We start from the raw sequence: 23885 nt of genomic DNA, 5'->3' as shown, positions 1-23885 counted from the left end.
TGCTCTTAAATATCCACCATTTGACAGACATCATATTGCATTAATCTTGGAAATACTGTAATTATTTTTTTGTTAATCCTCTTGAATATAAATCGTCTGGAACTTGGTCATGAATCAACTGAAATTGAATACGAATTGGCTGAAAACGGGGGCTGAATCAGCTGAAAACTGCCTAAATCGACTGAGCATTTACGGTTTTGTTACAAAAAGGACCAGATGTTAATTGACATTGTGCACACATTACGTAGTAGGGAGCTCATATAGGGTATATACTGTATATATATATATATATATATATATATATATATATATATATATATATATATGTATGTGTATATATATATATATATATATATATATATATATATATATATATATAAAGGGCGTACAGAAATTAGTTAGTGTAAGCAGCTCATTGTAACATGTTGAATTTAAATCGTGAGAAAGACTAGTAATAAGGTATGTTGAGCGTTGTTCAGTGCAATTCTTATAGTACAGATGTCTTGCCTAAATATCAATTTTTCATCACAAAGGAATTAGCGATGAGGGATACTATTTCACTTTTATCTCAGCATATTGAGCTAACATGCTCTTGGTTCTTTTGGAGTCCATAAATGACTTGCCATTTTTGATTGTATAATTAGCCTTAACAGTTCTCGATATTTATTGTAAACCTGAGATAATTCTGATTTTTGAGCACCATTTTGTGCATATGAACAATGTAGAGTAGAATGTTAAACTGGATATCAATTTGACAAACCTGAGGTATATACGTACAGTAGATAGGTCTTGACCCTGTTGAATATGAAGAAAGTTGATCTGTCTATTAGTGCATTTAGACTCAGGTGTTTTGGTTTTGTTTTATTAGAATATGTGATATATATTGTAACTGTGTTGTACCTACTTATATTTTTATAGTTGATGAGGTCAAAATAGATTTATGATAAAAATTGATGAACAGAATCTGTAACAAGAGATGCGAGGCCATTTTTTTTCTAGATCAGATCTAATGATGAAAGTGTTTTTCCTAGGACAACTAAAAAAAAAATAATTTGGAGAGTAGTTTGACTCTTGTTCAATAGAAACACACGAAGAAATGGATGAGAAAGTTCAGTTAAATTAGGAAGAATTGCTTTATAGATACACAGAGCTCTACCGAATTGTGCGTTTCCTCTTCGGCTCTAGTATGTAATTCAGAGGTAATAGGTGAGGATGGATTGCTATGGAAGGGCAAATTATTAACTTGAATTATGGGTAACACAAGAGTTAGGCTGAAGTAGATATTTGAAGAAATATACAAGAAAGATGACAGAAGCAGAAAGAACGTTCGAACTTTCTGGGCGAAGAAGTACTATCAACTAGAACAGATATAGGGCCATTATAAAAAAGTCTATTTGAAGTTCATGGAATTTTTTTTTTTTTTTTTAATGGGACTTTTGTTACTTGTAAGGGATATGTAGAGCAGAAAGGTCTGGACATAAGTGAAAGTATAGATTTATTGAAGGCTTCAAGTATGTGCTGAGAGATTGGGCATTTCGTAGACATGGTGTAAAGACTACTTGTTTTATGTGATAAATTTAAAAGACTATATCATTATATGTAATAGATTGGTAAGCTGGAACACTGTATTCATTACTGAAAACGTTGGTAATTATTAAACGAACATATACAGTAAGAAGATTAAAGAAAATAGAGCTAGGAGTGAAAATTTTATAAGATTTTGTTTTTAAAATGCTTAAGAAAAAATCTAAGATAGTTAACATTACGTGAAAATCTTATTCTTGAGATAGTATACATAGTTGATCATTCTTGAAGAATTTCTCTTGCAGTTTTCCTTATCTTTCTATATGATATGGGTAGAATTTTTTGAGATTTTTCTGTTTGGACATGCTGTCCGTTCAGTATTGAAATGATTTTAATGTCTTCTCTGCACTGAACATTAGATTAAAAGATAGGGAAAATTTTAGCACAAAGCATATTAAAGTAAAAAAACAACTTTCTGAGAAAATGCGTTTAAATTAAGTGGAATTGTCTAAAAATAGTACCTCATATGGCTTTGAAAAATAAGGAGTTCATTCTTAAAACACATACTGTAGGCCTACATAACTGCAGGTCATAAGATGCTGAATTTTTAATATTTAGAAATGCCAGGGGAGTTTTAATGATATTTTTTATTAGAAATTTAACAAATCATAATTAGATCTTTAGAATTGTCTTAGGCAATATTCTTTTCAACCCTATTTTTTTAATATTGCATATAAAGTTCTTGTAACAATGCCTTGAGTTCTTCATAACATCCATGTCATATGATGCAAAGGAAAATAATAGTTATATATATGTGTGTTTTTTTGTTAGTATTTGTTTTTAATTTTACAAATGAATGTAACATTTCACTCTTAACTGCTGAGTTTTAAGACTGAAAACACTTGTTTTATGAGCTATCTATTTAGTATTTAAAAGTCTAAAATCCAAAAGTTCTTATGTTTTGTTAAACAAAAACCAAATTTGATTTAAGATCCCATGAAATAATAAGCTTTTGAAATTCTAAGAAATATCGCCATCGATTATGTCTTCAAATATAGGCAAGAACCTTTGACGTAAAAGAGGGTTTTTCTCAAACATCTGCAGCATGTTGTCTCGTTGCTTCTGTACGAAGGAATCTGTGCCACCTTCGCTGATATTACCATAATCAGGAACCTCACTCGCCTCTCCCACAACCAGAGGCACAATTTCCAAGGCACTCATTATGCCAAAAACATGCTTAGCTTTGTATTCCTCTAGGAGTTCTTCATACGTGAAGGGCATTTTCAGGCCACCAGCTTCCAGAATTTCCTGGAAGGTCATGTAGTAAGTTTTTAGGTAGCTGTTGATATTCTTTCTACGATCGAGGCCTTCAAGGCTGGTGAATGTTAGGTAGTTGAGGTCTGTTGCCAGTGATGCTATTCTTGTGAGCTGGAGGTCCAGGAGCACTACTTCTGCTGGGTGGCCTTTGTCGTTGTATCTGGTTTGAATATAAGATTTTACTTTATTCAGGGTTGCTGTTCTACTACTACTACTACTACTACTACTACTACTACTACTACTACTACTGCTGTTATTATCAAATACTAAGCTACAACCCTAGTTGGAAAAGCAAGATGCTCTAAGCCCAGGGGCCCCAACAAGGAAAATAGCCCAGTGAGGAAAGGAAATAAGGAAAAATAAAATATTTTAAGAATAGTAACAACATTAAAATAAATATTTCCTATATAAACTATAAAAACTTTAACAAAACAAGAGGAAGAGAAACTAGATAGAACAGTGTGCCCAAATGTACCCTCAAGCAAGAGAACTCTAACCCAAGACAGTGGAAGATCATGGTACAGAGGCTATGGCACTACCCGAGACTAGAGAACAATGGTTTGATTTTGGAGTGTACTTTTCCTAGGAGAGCTGCTTACTACTACTACTACTACTACTACTACTACTACTACTACTACTACTACTACTACTACTACTACTACTACTACTAGGCCAGTTGCAACCATAATTTGAGAGTCACAATGCTATGAGCCCAAGGACCTTAATGGGGAAAGTAGCACATTATGGTACTAGAAATAGAGAATAAAGAATAAATTTTTAAAGAAATAGCCATCAAAAAATTATTAACAAAGTGAAATAAATAAGTGACAGATAAGCTATGAAGCGAGATACTAGTCAACCTGCTCAGCATAAGAATAATTTACACAAGTTAGATTTCATAAATCTCATCAATTCAACTTCATTACTAGGAAAATTATTCTATAATTTGGTCACAGAATTTCTGGAATATTAAATGGAACTGACCATCACATAAGGAAAGGGCAAGACCAATGGAAGTACAGTCACTGCATATGTTTTTAAAACCCTGTTTCTTTGAATTCAGCATTTTATTAAGATTTTGAATGGTTTCAAAGTTTTACCACAATCATAAATTCTGACTAGTCACAATTCACTAATTATATTTTATGTATTGAATCTTTCTTGATGTCTTTCGGAAAGAGGAAATATTGATCTTTTTTATACGTTGATTTTTTTTTATTTTAGTTTCAATGAAAAAATGATAACTTTAGTGGGAAATGAAGATTTAAAAGTTAACTTCGGTTAGGTAGACAAGAGAAGAAGTTATGCACTAGACCATCTAAGAATGAAATATGTTATGAATTTCGTTATGAAAATTAAAGTAATTTTTTTTACTCGAAAACATTTCACCACAAATAAGATTTCTTCAAAGCATGACAAAGACATACTATAATTAAGCTCTTAGCTTTTGATAGGTAAAGTAATATACAGTGCTTTATTAGTAGCTCCTCAGCCAGCAATAGACTATCTAATTAGTAATTAATAGTTGACACTATAGTTAATTCTTTTTAGTGAGGCAGATTTGCACCGACTCGCATGGGTGCCCTTTTAGCTCAGAAATGTTTCCTAACAGCTGATTGGTTGGAAGTATGTTTTTCCGACCAATCAGCTATTAGAAAACTTTTCCGAGCTAAAAGGGCCCTCTTGCGAGTCGGTGCAATTCTGCCTCACTAAAAAGAATTGACTATAGATTGTGCCTCGATACAGATATCAATGACATAACAATGAAGGTGAATGGTTATGGAATATGCAGTGAATTATTTTATTACATAAACAATCAAATTACTAAAAGGTACAGTTCCCACGAAGTAATTAGATAACAAAATCTTTGGCTGTACCAACTTACAAATGTTTGTTCTAAAGTTTTAACAAAGTAGCTGATGATTTTTTTTTCTCCAACCTCCTTTAACAATTTAGTAACCGATTAAATTTTTTCAGTGATACTAAATAAAGACCGGCTCATCAACTCAAGTAAATGTATTTATATGGAGTTTTTTTTTTCTATGTTCAGTTTCCTGGGAGGTATTTTATTCAAATGCACCCATAAGTGTAATGTATAATTAAGTTTCAAAAGGAGAAATCCGTTGTTATCTTTTGGCTGTATATCTAAATTTCATGCATCCATCCATCCCTACGTATAGGTAACAATCAAAATTTTTCTTTGAAATTTCTGACAAACTAAATATGCATTTTCTATGTCACTTTGTTTTGTAAAAAACGACTTTATGAGTTAGGAAGGAGATGACCTTATTACTCTGGTATTTACATTAGACGTCAATTAGATCAGTCATTACCAAAGAAATATAATTCCCAATTGATTTTAAGGCGACTTGAGACTAACTTAATTTTTGTCTTTCACAGTTAAAACGACTAAATTACAATTATTATTACTAGGTTTAACCTGTCTTGATTAAACACAGTAATCAGATAAAACGTATATTTGATTTTTTTTTTTTTTAGGTTGTATACTTGAAACTAAGAGAATTATTTCTTACCTGAAGAGTGTGTTATTATTCCAGCAATCTCCGTGACAAATTACCGAGAACTGAGGACTTTTTTGCATTAGTTGTTCTTCAACTTTCGTGTGGACATTGGGTTTCAACTTGTTTAACCAATCTATGGCCTGTTTGTATTTCCCTACTTTGTTCAAAATTGCTACTGCATTTTCAATGAAACCCTCGAACAGTTCTCTTGAGAACTTTATGGATTCGTCGTTCAAGTTTATCCAATCCACAGTTATGAATTTATAAACTTCTTCTAGGTTCTCATATCCATCATTGGACCGAAGCAAGAAAGAAGAAGCATGCAGTCTTGCAAGTTCTTTCAGAACGAGAGTAATGTGAGCAACGTCCATTTCTTTCCTTCTGTCATACATTTGAAATCCTCGGCTTCGAAGGTCTTCTAAAATGATGACTTCTTCTTTTAACTCTAAACTTGTGTAATAACAGGCTGGGATTCGAAGAGGCAGCTGACCAACCTCGGTGAGCTGGACATTGAGTGCAGGAGCTACCTCTGAGTAGAACTGAGCCTCCTTGTGGAATCCCATCTTCGTTATATCCCTGAAGGCTTTCATAGGGTTGTGTCCAAGGGTCTTTGTTACGTAAGACTTCTCATTTTCTCTTTGGTCTGACTTGTACTTGACCTTGAGACTTTTGACAACTGTCATATAGTTATCGCCTTTTTTTGTGAAGTTCTCGGTTTTCCAAGACAGAAGTTTAGCAGACCTCCCCTTGTCTTCTTCCAGTGCTTCTTTGACACACTCTTCTGTGATTTCATAGCAAGAGAACACATGTTCCTCTTCCTTAGTGCTGCTCACTGTAGAAAAAGATATATGCCTTTGGTAAATGAAATGAGGAATTATAAATATGGTAAATAAAGTACAGAAATTATAAATGTTTTTCTTACAGACATGACATGAACCGCATTGAAATCCCCTCAAATAGTAAAAGTTATCTCAATATATATTTTAGTATGATGAAAGCAGGATAAGTTGCAGAGGAGGGCCTGAAATATGTAGTTAGAAAGGGTAGCTATTGTTGTGTCAAGGAGGCTGTAGACTATAAGAGGAAGTGAAAGCATACAAGATATTTTACCCATGCGTTGTAGAGTAAGAATTTGTGTAACTCAAAAATAAAAAGATGGTTTGTACATGTAGAAAGAACTGAGGGTAATAAACTGGTAGAACGTATATTACTGGACCTGATAGGATAGAGTAGGAAAGAAGGATCCTGAAATAGGTGTATAGGTGGCGTGAAAGGATCACTGGAAAAGAAGAGGCCTTAATACCTATGAAGTCCGAGTGTGTTATAAAGCAGTAGTTAATGGCAGTTTTTGTAGAGGTTCAACCGGGTACTACTAATTATTACTGTATGTGAATAGGTGTGATGCATCTACTACTGGAGTAAGTTTTTTTTTTTTTTTTTCTTTTATACAAAATTCCATTCAAGAATCATGTGAATGTGGAAATGCTTGTGCTACCTTTATCTGGTCCTTTCCCCTAGTTGAGAAAATAGCTTATTACGCATATGTATCTATACAGAGCTTCTTATAAAAGAGCACTCAGTTTAACCTTACCAAATAGGAGAATTATCATATAATAAGATTATTATTATTATTATTAACCAAGCTTCAGCCCTAGATGAAAAAGAAGAATACTATAAGTCCAATGGTTCCAAGAGGAAAATAACTCAGTGAGGAACGGAAATAGAACAGTGCATGAGTGTGCCCTTAAGCAAGAGGAAGACCATGGTACAGAGGCTATGGCACTACCCAAGACTAGAGAACAATGGGTTGGTTTTGGAGTGTCCTTCTAGAAGAGCAGCTTACCATTGCTAAAGAATTTCTCCTACCCTTACGAAGTGGATGGTATCCACTGAACAATTACAGTGCCGTATTTAAGCTCTGACCGAAAAAGAATTATTCAGTTATCTGAGTGTTATTAGGTGTATGAGGAAAGAGGAGAATGTATTTATAATAGGTCAGATTATTCGGTCTTGTGTAGGCAAAGGAAAAGTCAGTTTAACGAGAGAGGGATTCAATGCAGTACTATCTGGACAGTCAAAGATCCTAATAGCTCTCTAGCGGTAGTATCTCAACCAGTGGCTAATGCCTTGGCCAACCTACTACCTGTTGATATATATTCTAACTTACAGTATCTTTTAAGCTAAATTGAAAAATAAAAATATAAGTAAGGAAACTATTCAAATTTAGGATGAAATAAGAGTGATAAAATTCCACAACTTTTACCATTTGAGAGAGAGAGAGAGAGAGAGAGAGAGAGAGAGAGAGAGAGAGAGAGAGAGAGAGAGAGAGAGAGAGAGAGCGAAATTCTTATTGTAAGTATAGAAGGATATTTTGTTTTAGATCCGTTACAAATAGGCAAAATTAATTTTGAGTAGAGTTGAACATGTGTTCTCATCTTATGAAGTCTTTAAAGAGATCTTTTGATATGAATAAAAGTGCAATTTTTTTCTTTAACAAATGGATAAGTTATATGGTATTTATAAAAAGAGCTCTTTTTTTCCTAAACGAAAGTGCATTTTTTTCCTTGTATAAATAGGAAAGTTATACCAGAAATTGTATATAAGTTCGTACTTTATTTATATTAATTTTTCTTTTTTATTCTATACCATATATTACATAAATGTATTGAAATATGTGTATTTAGATCTTTTGATATTAGTTAAATTACTCAATTGGGAAGTAAATTCAATAGCAATTGTAGTGTTTATTCATATGATAACTGATTAGGTAGTTACTACAATGTCTCAATATATTATATGAAAATCCTTTAAAATTTACGGTGTTTGGTTTTAAAGAGATATTAATTTATAAGTTTTAGGAGAATAGGAATTATTTTTATATCGCCATTTAAATAAAAGGAGGGTCTCAAAAGATATTAATTGAATCATAATAAACATTATTGAGACAGTGGGTTCAGATATTTAAATTCCTAACTTAGGCCTGTGATTAACCAAGTGGGATGAATCATCACAGGGAATCCGTTATTCTTACAAAATGTAAGATTAATTTCATTAAAGATAAAAAAGGGATTTAACATTCGCATTAAATTTTAGTTCGAAACAATAAATGAGAATTAATGAAGAGAAATACTTTTGTTCTTAAATTATTGGTTTTTCATTCAGCACTTTTATGGTGATATATTACTGAGGCATTAAGAATTAATGTGATAAATTGCTTCATTGATTTTAATTTAAAATATAAAAAAGTTGAGTTACGTTGATGCAATAGACTATGAATTGTATGAATTTGGTTATTTACATTTCTGTTATGTAGATTTAAGATGACTAAACAATCTATATGCATAAATTCTTGTGTATAAAGACCCAGTATCGAATGTATACATCATCACTTGTAAAATCTTAGTATTTCAAATGAATGATCGAATTTACTTACAGTTACATAGATTATAGACAAGTCAAGTTTCACCTACTTGCTGTATCCAGGGGTGTGTTGTTGATTCCTGTAACCTCACGTTTATTCACAGCTATTGGTCGATAAAGAAAACTTTTTCTAATAGATTGCTGTTGTTAATTTTTCACCGCTTTTTGTATTTTTCAAGGTTACCTACCAAATGTTCTCAGGATCTTCTACGTTTGATATTTCCTGTCATCGTAAGACAGTTTTTTGGGGTACGAATTTTTTTCTTAATGTTTTCAGTTTCGTTAAACCTCTTCTGTTGTCTTTGTCACCTGTTTTTCCTTATTAATTATATCTTACTTTTTGTGTTTCCAAATTTTGCATTAACTTTTCAATCGCCTTATATCTCTTTAAAAATCTATTTTTTTTTTATTTTTCTCAAAATTTAAAGGGGGTTGTGGGCTATATCTAGAATGCTACAAAGAGACCTAAAACGAAATCAAATTTCAACATTAAAATCTGTGTCTTTGTTGGGACTGATGTATCCTTCAAATGCACATCCTCGGGCAGGTTTTGTTAGGCGATCAGACACTGGGCGATTAACGCTCTCTCAGTTAGAGCAGGATACCAACTGAGGACATCCTGATGCCGAAAGGCAGGGAGGATGTCCTTGAGAGTCTTGGTGATTACAGCGACGCCCCTCCTCCGTGATCAACGTCAGTCAGGCAGTGGGCAGGACGTCGGTATGAATGGGGGATACCCTGTAGGAAACCGTTTGGGTCAATATAATGGTAAAATGGCATTAGTAAATGTAATGTCACAGATGATAGAAGATTAATATTGGCTAGAAGGATATTATTTATATACTTCATTTGAATTGGGATGTTTTTTAGCATCACCAGGCAATGGCTAGTAAAAAAAACTCTTTAGGTAAATGGAAATTATTAAACTGGAATATTACATGTAAGAGTTAGGATATTATTAATATATTTCGTTTGAATCGGGACGTTGTTTAGCATCGCCAGACAATGACTAGTAAAAAAACTTTTTGGGTAAATGGAAATTATTAAACAGGAATATTACAGGTGTGTTTTTTAGAATTCCTTCTGGGGTTTCCTTACAGTGTACTCTATGGGAAACAGTTTAGCTAGTTAGGTGAAAGTTGACTTGATATTGGGCTAAGCTCCTCAAAGTAAAGATATTAATAAGGAAGAATGTAAATTAAGGTTTATACAATTAGATTGAATTAGAATGATTTCGAGTTGCTAGGCATTGTCTTGTACGAAACGGTTAAGGTAATAAGGTTGGGTATTATTCGTTAATAATTACTTATTAATGATTAACTCAATCCACAGGCAAGGAAATTACGTTATCTTCTCATAATTTGTTTGGATGAGTATCTGTTGAGTGCCCCTAGCCAATGCCATATTGGAAACTATTTAGGTATTTAAGTTAGATTATTATTCTTTAATATTCGATATAACTCCCAAGAGTAATGTACATATTTGATGGAACTCCCAAAAGTAATAGAATCAATATTTGATGTAACTTACAAAAGTAATTGAAACAGTATTTAATTGAACTCTCAAAAGTAATGAAAATATTTAACTGAACTCCTAAAATTAAAGGAATTATTTGATGGAATTCTCAAGAGTAATGGAAATGATATTATAAGTGGACTCGCAAAAGTAATGGAATTAAATTTTGGCAATTTCTAAAAGTAATGTAAATAATATTTAATTGAATGACCAAAATTAATGGAATTTTTTTATCCAACTGCCAAAAGTAATGGAATTAATATTTAACTGAATTCTGAAAATAGATTCAGTAATTGATGGAACTGCCAAAAGTAATGGAATTAATATTTAACTGAATTCTGAAAAGTAATAGATTTAGTAATTGATGAAACTCCCAAAAGTAATGGAAATATTTAATTGAATACCCTAAAGCAATGGAGTTAATATTTGATGGAAATCCCAAAATTAATGGAACTTCCAAAAGTAATGGAAATATTCAATTGAATACCCTAAAGCAATGGAGTTAATATTTGATGGAAATCCCAAAATTAATGGAACTTCCAAAAGTAATGGAAATATTCAATTGAATACCCTAAAGCAATGGAGTTAATATTTGATGGAACTCTCAAAATTAATGGAACTTCCAACAGCAGTGGAAATATTTAATTGAACACAAATAATCAATGGAATTAACTTTTGATGGAACTTCCAAAAGTAATGGCATTAACATTTGATGGAACTCCCATAAGTTATGGAAATAATATTTAAGTCAACTCCCATAAGTAATGGAAATAATATTTAACTGAGCTTCCCAAAAAATAATGAATTAACATTTGATGGAACTCCCATAAGTTATGGAAATAATATTTAAGTCAACTCCCATAAGTAATGGAAATAATATTTAACTGAGCTTCCAAAAAAATAATGAATTAACATTTGATGGAACTCCTAAAAGTAATGGAATTAATATTTGATAGAACCCCCAAATGTAAGGTAATTAATATTTTCTGGAACTAGCCGAAGTAATTTAATTGATATTGCATGAAACACCCAAAGATAGTTGAATTAATATTTGATAGAACTCCAAAAAGTAATGGAATAGTCATTTGATGGAACTCAAAAGCAATGGAATTATTTGATGGAACCCCTAAAAATAATGTATTTTAATTTAATGGAACTCCTAAAAGTATTGTAATTAATATTTTATTGAACTCGGAAAATTAATGGAATTAGAAAGTAATATATTTACTATTAGTAATTTTGTTAATATTGATAGCTAGATAGTGCCAACAGTACACCTGGCGCAATGCACTGTAGTGCGTACCTTATGCTCAGATGTGCACCAATTATTAGCTTAATACTCCTAGTTACATCAGCTGAATAGCCTCTGTGATCCCCTCCCCGGGCCTTATGGGTCAGATTTATAAATCCAATGTAATTTATTGGTTGAATGAACAGGAGAATATTTCTGAACTCATCCATGTAGGAAAGTAGGTAATCATTTAGATTTTAGGTGATAATTTAGGTTTCAGGTATTTATTAAGGTTTGAGGTAATTATTTAGGTTTTGGTAATTTTTTAGGTTTTGATAATTATTTAGGTTTGAGGTAATTATTTAGGTTTTGGTAATTATTTAGGTTTCAGGTATTTGTTTAGGGTTGAGGTAATTATTTAGGTTTTGGTTATTATTTAGGTTTTAGGTAATTATTTAGGTTTCAGATAATATTTGCTTCGGTTATTTATTTAGGTCTCGGGTAATTATTTAGGTTTCCGGTAATTATTATGGTTTCAGGTAAATATTCAGTTTTCCGGTAACTATTATAGTTTCAGATAATTATTCAGGTTTCCGGTAATTATTATGGTTTCAGGTAATTATTCAGGTTTCAGGTAATTATTTAGGTTTCAGTTCTTTAATTAGGTTTCAGGAAATTCTTTAGGTTTCAATTCTTTATTTAGGTTTCGGGTAATATTCAGGTTTCGAGTAATTATTGTGGTTTCAGGTAATTATTTAGGTTTTCGGTAATTATTCAGGTTTCAGTTCTTTAATTAGGTTTCAGGAAATTCTTTAGGTTTCAATTCTTTATTTAGGTTTCGGGTAATATTTAGGTTTCGAGTAATTATTGTGGTTTCAGGTAATTATTTAGGTTTTCGGTAATTATTCAGGTTTCAGGTAATTATTCAGGTTTCCGGTGATTATTTAGGTTTCAGTTCTTTAATTAGGTTTCAGGAAATTCTTTAGGTTTCAATTCTTTATTTAGGTTTCGGGTAATATTTAGGTTTCGAGTAATTATTGTGGTTTCAGGTAATTATTTAGGTTTTCGGTAATTATTCAGGTTTCAGGTAATTATTTAGGTTTTTGGTAATTATTCAGGTTTCAGGTAATTATTCAGGTTTCCGGTAATTATTCAGGTTTCGGGTAATTATTCAGGTTTCTGGTAATTATTATGGTTTCAGGCAATTAGCCTATTCAGGTTTCCGGTAATTATTATGGTTTTAGGTAATTATTTACGTTTCAGTTCTTTATTTAGGTTGCAGATAATTATTTGTTTCAGTTTATTTAGATTTTAGGTGATAATTTAGGTTTCAGATATTCATTTAGGTTTTGGGTATTTATAGTTTCAGGCAATTCTTCAGGTTTTGCGAAATTATTATAGTTTCAGTTCTTTATTTAGGTTTCAGTTTTTTTTTTTTATTTAGGCTTCAGTTCTTTCTTTAGATTACAGGTACTGTAATTATTTAAGGTTTCAGGTAACTAGTAAAAATTACAATTTGCCAATATAGAAGACTATTGATTCTGAATTGTTTGGATGAGGATGCCCGGCGAGTGTACCACTTTGCTATGCTCCTTGTAGGAAACTGCATTCTGTAGCATTGATTATAATTCCGGAAGGGAAATGTATTGGAAACTATGAAATGACAGAGGGAAAGGAGTGTGATTTTAGGTTATTCTGTATAGCCAATTGCTTTTCCCCCCTCCCCTTTTATCACGTATCCTTGGGTTTTGTAAGATTGGTAAGAAAATTTTGCGGAACATTATTTGCACGTGGCTAGAGGGTAAGTCGTAAAGTTTGTAGAGTTAAGGCTATTTTAAAGGGAAATTGTCGGTAACTTTACTGCATGATGTTGATTATGCGTATTTAAGCCCCATATGAATATTGAATGGCAACTAAAAGTTTAAAAAACCAGGTTTATCAACTATACCAATTAATGTTATTTCTTGTTTGATTTTCAATTCATTATTATTATTTATCTATATATTAATACGATAGCGTTTGCGTTATTTATTTTGTTTCATGCTTTAAAGAAAACGGAAATAATTTCATGGTATACTCTTACAAATTCACGCTTTAAAGAAAACGGAAATAATTTCATGGTATACTCTTACAAACTCACATTAGACCTTGATTACTTAACCAAAGCACATCTTATATAGTTTTCTCAATTTTGTCTTTAGTACCTGACTTTTATTTTTAAATGTTAGCCAAAAAATTAAGTTCTATCAATTTCCATAACCTAGATTATAAAATTAATCTCGGGACATTTTATTCAAACATGTATAGGTTGGGAACAAGATGATTGGTATTGAAAATATTATTTCGTGTAATTTACACGGGTTCCGCTAGTTATTATTATTATTATTATTATTATCATTATTATTATTATTATTATTATTATTATTAATATTATAACTTATATACGATGATTTCGCAACTGTAAGTAATTCGTTGACAATATGTAAATCTGTTTGTTATCATGATACACCTTTTTCCATGAATCATGCAACCAAAGTTGAATTATACCCAGGTTTTCGAGTTAATGTTGCCATAGGAAGATCTACAGCCTATGAAAGACTACTTAGTTGTGGTAATACTAAAACATTTATTTGATGAGACGTTCAGTGCGTTGGAATAATGACGAGAAGTCTGTATAATTCACAGGCAGTGACCTCGATTAAAGCAGGAACCTCAGTTTAGTAGTCTTTTTTATTTTTGATCATCTGAAGATATTCAAAATCAGAGCAGAGTTCCAGAGCTGACCTAAAATGCTGATTATTCAGCAGCCATTGCCTGTTCCTCCCTGGTCCTAACTTGATGATGGGGTTATTTGGGCACTGATCATGTGTATATATAGTCAGTCTTTGGGACATTGTTCTGTCCCTTGCCTCTTTCATTCATGAGCTATATTTAAACCTTTAATGCATAGGGATGATATAACTAAAGATACGAAAAGATGCAATGTGATACTAACTTCGGGTGCCCCAATGGACCAAAAGTGATAATTTGTCTGAAGAAATTGTGTGTCCTTTTCAAGGAATGACGGAGATGAAATAAAAATCAGAAAGGAATAAATGAAGAAAATCAAGGTAGAGAAGCGCCGAGAACAATGATGTCCAAGCTGATCATATGACCGGGGGTCACTTTGCCAGCATGATTTAAAGTGAATGATGACATGCGTGGTAAGGGTGATATCCGTTGTTAAGAGAGAGAGAGAGAGAGAGAGAGAGAGAGAGAGAGAGAGAGAGAGAGAGAGAGAGAGAGAGAGAGATGCGTATCTGGTTTCGGGTTTGGTGTTTGAAGCCCGGCTTTGACTCATCTCATGACAGTGCCAGGTATGCTGTAGAGTCATTATACGATGCTAGATTCAAAATGTATAAATTATGTATGTTATTCATATTAGAGTACTAAGGAGTTAAATGTTTTTTAAAGAACAACCCTTATTTCTGTAATTTGTTGTAAATTTTCAGATATAGCAAGTTTTCATTTTATTAGTTTTGGTCAAAGTATATATAGCTTTTCTTAGAAATATTATTATTCATTTAGGATGTGTAATAGACGACCTTGTTATCCTTTTTAAAAACGAGCTTCCTTAAAAATACTGTTTAGATATGTCCATTTTATTCGCATATCACTGTTCATTTTTATACGATGTGGGAGATGTTGAAACGCCTAATCGTTGCCTCTCTCTCTCTCTCTCTCTCTCTCTCTCTCTCTCTCTCTCTCTCTCTCTCTCTCTCTCTCTCTCTCTCTCTCTCTCTCATTTGTTGAATGTCTTATGGAAATTCATCGCACTGCGAGTCTATACTTTTCTTTTCAAGTGTTTGTAGAAAGAGAACCAGAACGGAATAAGAAAACAACTTTTATTGATTTTACCATTAACTGCATTTTGTAAATAATCGCTTAAGGTCGAGTGTATAGTCCATGCTATCTAAAGTTGCGAGTTCTATTTTTAGATTGGGTTAAGTTACTTCGGTAGGTTGGCATTATAGAGCAAATAAACTCCCTTCCATCCTTTCATTTGCAGCTATTTCTTGCGGGCATAGGGCATACTCAATCCAATTTTCTTCTGCGAATATTATTAATGTATGATAGATATAATTTGATAAGATTTTATGATGCATATGTAGTTGATTACAAAGGTGTCAATGCATGTGACATTACTCACTTGTGTAGTGCATAAAGGACTTCGGAAACGGTTAAATTGAAAGCTGGGGGAATTTTAAGTATGATTTCAGGATAGGCTTTGGGAAGACATAATCAATATTATTCCCTTTTCCAACGAAATGACCAATTTAGATTTTAGTCTTCCTTCTTAACGGATTCAGTTAGGATGCCAGAAAACCTCAGATCAATCAATCAATCAATCTTAACGGATTCAAGTGCTTTTCCTTTCATTTACAGCATTGAGGTCATCTTGAGTGTCAACATAATCATCAGTAGCCTATGGTTTGAGTGCCCCATAATTCAGAGTGCCCCTATGCGTTATTGATTAAGTAATAGATACCTTAGGAACTAAGAAATCGGTGGCCTTTATAAAAAAACAAAGGGAAAATACCATTTGGTCTACACTTCCATAAGCATCAAGGTCCATCAATGGAGTTTATTTCATGGGAGAGATAACCTAAACTAATTAGTTTAGCTATAAATAGTTTATAATATCAAATTCACTATTCCTAGGGAATACGAAAGCAATTTTGCTTCGGCCTGGACTCGAACCTATGCCTGACAATCTAAAAAAAAGTTGACAGTTGACTATTTAATAATTGATAATTAAATGGTTTTAATAGTTGACCGTCAGCTTTGCATCAACTGAGGCATAGGTTCGAATTCTGGCTCTTGTAAAAAGAATTTCCCCTTGAGTATGGATTCCCGAGATAGAGTGAATTCTATGTTAAAAGTATTTTTGGTTTAGAATTAGAATTATGTATGGCATATATATATATATATATATATATACTGTATATATATATATATATATATATATATATATATATATATATATATATATATATACTGTATATATATATAATATATATATATATACATATACATATATATATATATATATATATATATATATATATATATATATATACATACATACATACAGTATATATTCCCCTGTATAATAAAGAGCAAGTGTCTGGCTATATATATATATATATATATATATATATATATATATATATATATATATATATATATATACTGTATATATATGTATGTATGTATGTGTGCATGTGTGTGTGATAAACAAACATATTCGAAGTGTCACACAAAGGGATTTCTGGTATTGGTTTTCAAAGTGTTGCATTAGTTAAAAAACGATCAACAATTTCTATGAAATAGATATCTCTTAAGCAGTAATAGAAAAAATGGCAGTATTAGATGTATAGATAAAGTAGCAATTGGTTAGAATGAAAGTAGATTCAAGGACGCCATATAGTAAGAGAGAGAGAGAGAGAGAGAGAGAGAGAGAGAGAGAGAGAGAGAGAGAGGTCATCTCGCTCACATAGCGACAGCAGCCTGGCATTTTTGAGCAGTAAACGAATTACCGCTTCCTCTTTCAAGGATTGGCCAATGTCCTGACGCCACCGCTCGTCACCATAGAGGGCGTTAGTGTGTGTGTTGTTGTTGTTGTCTTTTGATAGTGCTTACAGTATTCCCTCTGGCTCATGACAATGCTTTTTGGTGGTGTTGAGGTTGATGAAGCAAGTATAGGCTACTTTACTTTATTGAAAGGTGATCGTGATTGTTCATTCCAATTATAGAGGCATATAGTATATAATATAGTATATATTAACGTACACGAAGACACTTACCTGTATTGATCTACTGTACTTTATCAGGGTTAAATTTAATCAAGATAACGTTGTTTGTTTTTTATTAGGTAAGTCTAAGCGACTTTCACTATTCAAAATATTCACACAAACATCACACAAACATCACAGAAATAAGATAGAACAAATCTCTTATTTGATGAGAAATTGAGAAAACCTGGATGGTAGAATAAAAAAAAAATGCAATGCCATACAGTCACAGGCCACATGAGAGTCGATTCACTCTGGTGCTTTTGTACTTGAATATTTTTAGCTTTGCTTATTCTCTAGCTATAAATGACAGGTGTTTTACTTGAAGTAGTTTGATCTGTTTCTATATACAGCTTGTATACTATGTTGTTCATCTGATCGATTTCCATATTTTTGCTGATTTTATTTATCGATAAAGTTGAATGTTAGGTAAAAAGTGTATTTATAAAGGAATCTTTCATATGTAATATTCGGTGTTTCGTATGTTGCGACATTTACTTTAATATGTATATATTTATGTGTGTATATATGTGTATATATATGTATATATATATGCATATATATGTATGTGTATATATATACACATACATACATACACATACATGCATATTTTTTATTTAAATATACATGTATAAATTCATACATACATACATACATACATACATACATACGTGTAGCATATATATATATATATATATATATATATATATATATATATACTGTATACATATGTATACTGTATATAGATATGTTTATGTATATATGAATTTCTACATATATAAACACACACACACACACATATATATATATATATATATATACTGTATGTATATATATATATATATATATATATATATATATATATATATATATATATATATACATACGTTTAGCTTAAGTCTTAAAATAAGAAATAATTTCAATCAAAGAAAGTTATTTATATAATCTATATTGCTGAATCCCGTCAGGTAAAGATTATTGACTAAACAACTTGCGTGGATTTTTTCAGACCTACCTTAAAACGACATCAAACACAATAAGAGATTGGTCGTGAACACAACAGAGGAACACAGTAGATTGACAGCTGACGTTTCTCCTTAGAACAATCAGACTTAATGGAGATATGCCTTACTGATAAGATTAGCAGGGTCCTTTCTTTTTTTTCGTCTCCTTTTTTTATGTGACCAGATTATGGAAAATGTCTTCTTAACCATATTGTTGAATCGCTCGAACTTCATAGTGGTTTTTTTTTCGTTCAGATGATTGACAAAAGCGTCTTTTTCATACTTTATCTGTTATTTACTTCTTTCAATTGGTAATTATATTTTTTAATTTTTATTTATTCATCTTCTGCAATTTTTTATTTATTTTCTTTTGTTTCTGTGTTTTTCATTGGGCTAGGTAACATTATCCGTTGCCTAAAATGTTTCCAGCTTCGCTAGTAATGCTAATGAAAATAAGGTGAAATATTAAGTATATGCTTTATTTTCTGTAGAATCTGTTTTATTGCAGTAGCAAAAAGAATGTATTAAACTATCCAGGATTGCGTCAAGGTTTTGCAATGAACGTTATTATATTTTGTGATAGTGCTTGGTATTTAATATTACTGTGATATAATTTAATTCGAAAGTTTTTGAAATAGTATTTGACATTTGCCTAAGGCTACTTATATGTATTTCATTTATGCCTTTTATGTCATTTTAATTAATTTTCTTATTATTCATGCTCAGGTTATTTTTTATCATCACGCATTCAGAACTTTTTTTTAATGAATTGATTTAAAAAACTACACGAAATTATTCCAGCAAATGTGGCCTTTTGGTATTAAACTTAAAGTTGCCTTTTCATCCATTATATGTTAGTCTATGTTATTTCAAGTACTTTTTCATTATTCTTACAAAACGTTCACAGTATCAGGAGAAGAGACTTACGCCATGTAGTTTTACCTTTTGAGACACGTTTTCCCATATCTTTTAGTACATTCACTTAATCGATTCCTAAGCTGTTCACGTATCGACGCTTCTGGTTGGCAGGTTAAGAGATTCAGACTGTGTACATTGCATTACACCTGTCAAGCAGCACCAAAGATCTGTCTGTCTGATGGATTGCTACAAAATTATTATTATTACTTGCTAAGCTACAACCCTAGTTGGAAAAGCAGGATGCTATACGCCCAGGGGCTCAAACAGGGAAACACTGCCTCTGTGCCTTCAGAAGTAAAAATTTCAGGGGTCAACACTGGATGGACAATGATGGACAAAGCAGCGTTTGGAAGCGTAGCCAGGACGGCGCCTGCCACCTATCTCCTTTCCTGGTCGGTCCTCCTTAAAGTGTTTTCTTAATATTACTTCTCCCCTCTGATCGGGAGGGGAGCTCTGCTCCTTGATAGGGAGCGAGCCAAAGACTATTCCCAAAGGTCTAGTAATCTGCGTTACGATAATGACCTCCTTCCTTTTTGTAATGCAAGAAGGAAGAGAATTATATGGCGAGGTAAGGTGAAGGATATGAAGAGAGAGGAGGTTTGGTGGTAGACGGTTTAAAGGTTTAAAGGTTGCTCATGAATGGTAGGGGCAAGGGACAGTGACATTGGCCTATCGAGCAGGACAATGCCCTAGAGACTGATCATATACACATATGATCAGTGCCTGTCCCCCCCCCCCCTTCCACCCAAGCTAGGATCAAGGAGGGCCACGCAATGGCTACTGATGACCCGGCTGATAGACCTATAGACTACCTCAACCCCCCACCCCCACAAGGATGGTGAGGTTGCAGCGACCAAGAGTTTGAGCGGGATTCCAACCGCAGTCTGACGTTCACCAGTCAGGGACGTTACTGCATCGGCCACCACAACCCTAAGTGCATTTGAATGAAAGAATTAGAGAAGGCTCCCCCGGCAACCGACCCCTTATGCAAGGATAACGGTAGGAAAGAAAATTATTTAAGATAATGCTGTCATCAGTATACCTTCACCGCTACTGGACAAGTGTAATGCATACTGTGGTTTTCGTAAAACCGGAATTTACTTTTCTTCTTTTATGTATGCAAAGTGAGAGTAGGGTGAAGATGTTGCATTGCAGTGACCTCTTTGACGTTCAGGAACAATCGCTCCATGGTCCAATTGTACTGCCAAATTACAAGTGTTAAAATTATGGACAAGGTCAAAGTCTGAAAGAATGAGAATAATGCAAATGAAATTACCAAATTGCCAAGGGCCTTCACATTAATATTTCTTCATATTAAGTCTTTAAATGAAACAAGTGGTGAAGCAGTGTATCGAAATAGAACAATCTTTTTGAAAGAAAATCTCTAATTTTTAGGATATTTTCGTTTTAAAATGTTCAATTAAATTTGATAAATAATGCAAAGATATGGATTCCTCATGGATGAATAAAATAGTAAGGGCCAATGAAAATCAGTAGGTTTTTGATGGTACTAATTATGATAATTCATTTTGATACAACATCCATTTGCAGTGAAATTTGGTCCATAATCCACATTGCGACAGTTAATGAGGTTTCCCTAATTACATCATTAGCTGTAAATCCTTTGCTCAGTAATGGATCAGTGCTTAATTTGACCAGGCTTTACTGCTACTAAATACGATTCCTGTCAAATTATTCGTGTTTGTATAGTTAAACATTCAATTCGCCTCTATTTCAGTTTTCCATCAAGTTGAAAACAATTCTTATAATTTTGTTTTCACTTTTCAGTTTTTTTATCTTTTTTTTTTGGGGGGGGGGGAGGGTAGAATTTCCCAATAAATTTTTCAGTATTTTTTTCCTATTACCTATTGTGATTGATTTGATGTCGTAGTATTACATATAAGCTTTTAAAGTGTTTCCTCATATAGTGATACACATCTTATTTTTTTTATTTTGTGATTTAGTATTTCCTGATAGTATTGACGAAAATTTTGTAATAGTTTTCTCCACATGTATATATATATATATATATATATATATATATATATATATATATATATATATATTGATACACGTCGTTATTTCTCATATATTTCTATGCAGTTTTGGAGCTCTATTCTCCTGTGGATCGTTCTGTTTTAATTGTCTTTCTTTCTTTACAATTTTAAGCCTTACTAATATGTAAATTGCGCTTTGGCAGTAGGTATGAAATGCGTATGACCTTTTAATGTTCCTCGGGGATTTATAATTATATAACAAATATACGTAGCTCATAACTATTGATATTGAAAAAAAGGCAAAACACCCGGATTAACCCATTGCCGTTTTTAGGGTCAATTCCACTTTTCTCTTGAAATTCGGCCAAATTGTGTGAAATCCATTGCAAAGGAACAAAGAACATAGGAAATGGCCATATATTGCAATAATCCCTATTTTACTGATGATCAAATTATGAATATAATATTTGATGTGTCAAAGCTACACAAATTGTTGTTCCATTAGAAATTTTTCAAATTTCTGGGTCATATTTTTTCTTGACTCGTCTATTCACGTACAGATGGACTCAGGAATTCCTAGTACACCTCTCTCCGAAGAAGTCCACCCTGTCATACCCTCGCTGCCCAACGAATTCCTGTGTGTAGCCCGCCATCTCTTCCAAACACTATCTGTTTGGTTACTGTCCTCGAAGAAAGGGTGTGATAGGGTGCAATTCCTCAGAGGGAGGGTTACAAGGAATTCCTGTGTCCAACTGTACTTAAGGTACAGATTGTTTATGTTTGTTTTGTTAATAAGGGACATTTCCACTTTCTGAACTCTGTTAGTCTCTTTTCTTATTTTGAAAGTTAGTGGAAATTTCTATTTGATTCCTATCTCTATAATAATACTTTGCTATCAACATGTTAGGGAATAGTGAAAGTTAATATTATCAACAATTAGTTCCCTTTTAATTTGAGACTAGTACTGAAATATCTACTGGAATCAGTTTTGCTATTCTATTTTTCCAGTTTCTTTTTCTTACCTCTTTAAAAACAGAATTGCCCACGGAAATACTAGCTACTAACTGGTTGTCTTTAATAATGGTTGACAAAACAGAGTTGGCATCCTTGAAATAATTTATAGTTACAAACAAATAAGTTCAGAAAATAACAAAGTGCCTGCATGTACCGAGAGAGAGAGAGAGTTATCCAATAGAAACTATATTTGTATAATATTTATGATATTTATATAATATTTATGATATTTATATAATATTTATGATATTCGTAAGCAATGGAATATCCTACTGCAAATTTCCGTTTCCTTGGAGCCGGAGGAAAGTCTTTGAAATATTTCATAAGAGACATGGTAATGTAAAAGTTTGCTGCTACAAAATACAAAATCGTTCTTAATGATAGTATGCAGATCTCTAGTGAAATTCTTCTTGTGCCATAGCCTCTATTATTATTATCATTATTACTTGCTAAGCTACAACCCTAGTTGGAAAAGCAGAACGCTATAAGCACAGGGGCCCCAACAGGAAAAATAGCCCAGTGAGGAAAGGAAAGAAGGAAAAATGAAATAATTTAGGAAGAGTAACATTAAAATAAATATTTCCTATATAAACTATAAAAACTTTACCAAAACAAGAGGAAGAGAAATCAGATAGCGTGCCTGAGTGTACCATCAAGCAAGAGAACTCTAACCCAAGACAGTGGAAGACCATGGTACAGAGGCTATGGCACTACCCAAGACTAGAGAACAGTGGTTTGATTTTGGAGTGCCTTTCTCCTAGGAGAGCTGCCTACCATAGCTAAAGTCTCTTCTACCCTTACCAAGAGGAAAGCGGCCACTGAACAATTACATTGCAGTAGTTAACCCCTTGAGCAAAAAAGAATGGTTTAGTATCTCAGTGTTGTCAGGTGTATGAGGACAGAGGAGAATCTGTAAAGAATAAGCCAGACTATTCGGCGCATGTTTAGGCAAAGAGAAAGAACCGTAACCAGAGAGAAGGATCCAATGTAGTACTGTCTGGTCAGTCAAAGGTAGTATTTCTACCGGCGGCTGGTGCCCTGGCCAACCTACTACCTATCATAGCAATACACGTTTCACCAATCAAAACAAACATTGTGAGAAATCAAAGGGTAATAAATCGTCTCGTTTTGAAATTTGTTTATTGGGACATATTGACATATTTGACAGCAATGTTACAAATGTTTAGATTCAGAGAGGAAATTTCAGAATCGGTATGGTTAGTCTTCTCAAGGAACTCTGCTCTAATTTACCTCACAGACTTGAATCAAAAGGAAGGAATCTCACGGCTCGTATCCTCACACACTATATCGTTCATTTCAATAGTTCATTGATCATTGGTGCTGATTACTGTGTTTTGGATACTTTTCATTAGTAAATGACTTTCTGTAATAGTAAGAAACTGATTTGCTGAAATTCATGATTCTAGAACTGATGATGAGATTCTTATTCACAAAACTCATTGACTTCAACATTATCATTAGTAACTAAGGGATACGAATCATGTTTGTTATCACTATTAATTTTTTTTTACTAATAGAAGAAATTATTCTCTTAACAGTAAATGATTAAATGAACTTAATACTGAATT

At 32.6% G+C, this 23885-nt stretch overlaps 1 protein-coding gene and 1 long non-coding RNA gene across 2 annotated transcripts in view; one reads left to right on the top strand and one right to left on the bottom strand.

Annotated features, from left to right (window-relative positions):
• Nucleotides 1-23885, top strand: part of LOC137641469 (uncharacterized) — a 150802-nt gene that overhangs the window by 51791 nt on the left and 75126 nt on the right. The gene's annotated exons all lie outside the window — the stretch shown is intronic.
• LOC137641466 (uncharacterized) lies at nucleotides 1435-18463 on the bottom strand. Its single transcript, XM_068374049.1, has 4 exons — nucleotides 18379-18463; nucleotides 8834-9521; nucleotides 5376-6195; nucleotides 1435-3001 (listed from the first exon to the last, which is right to left on the bottom strand). Coding segments are annotated over exons 2-4 (1278 nt in total). The 5' UTR covers nucleotides 8835-9521; nucleotides 18379-18463; the 3' UTR covers nucleotides 1435-2544.

The sequence above is a fragment of the Palaemon carinicauda genome, chromosome 5, assembly GCF_036898095.1.
Source record: "Palaemon carinicauda isolate YSFRI2023 chromosome 5, ASM3689809v2, whole genome shotgun sequence".
NCBI classification, from domain to species: Eukaryota; Metazoa; Arthropoda; class Malacostraca; order Decapoda; family Palaemonidae; genus Palaemon; species Palaemon carinicauda.
This window is presented reverse-complemented; position numbering and strand designations above follow the sequence as displayed.

What these genes read in the sequence shown, in the direction of transcription:
- LOC137641466 (XM_068374049.1), bottom strand. An exon ending in AATAATAACACACTCTTCAG is followed by an intron (nt 3,002 to 5,375) that starts GTAAGAAATAAT and finishes TATTCAAACCAG; the next exon opens with ATACAACGACAAAGGCCACC.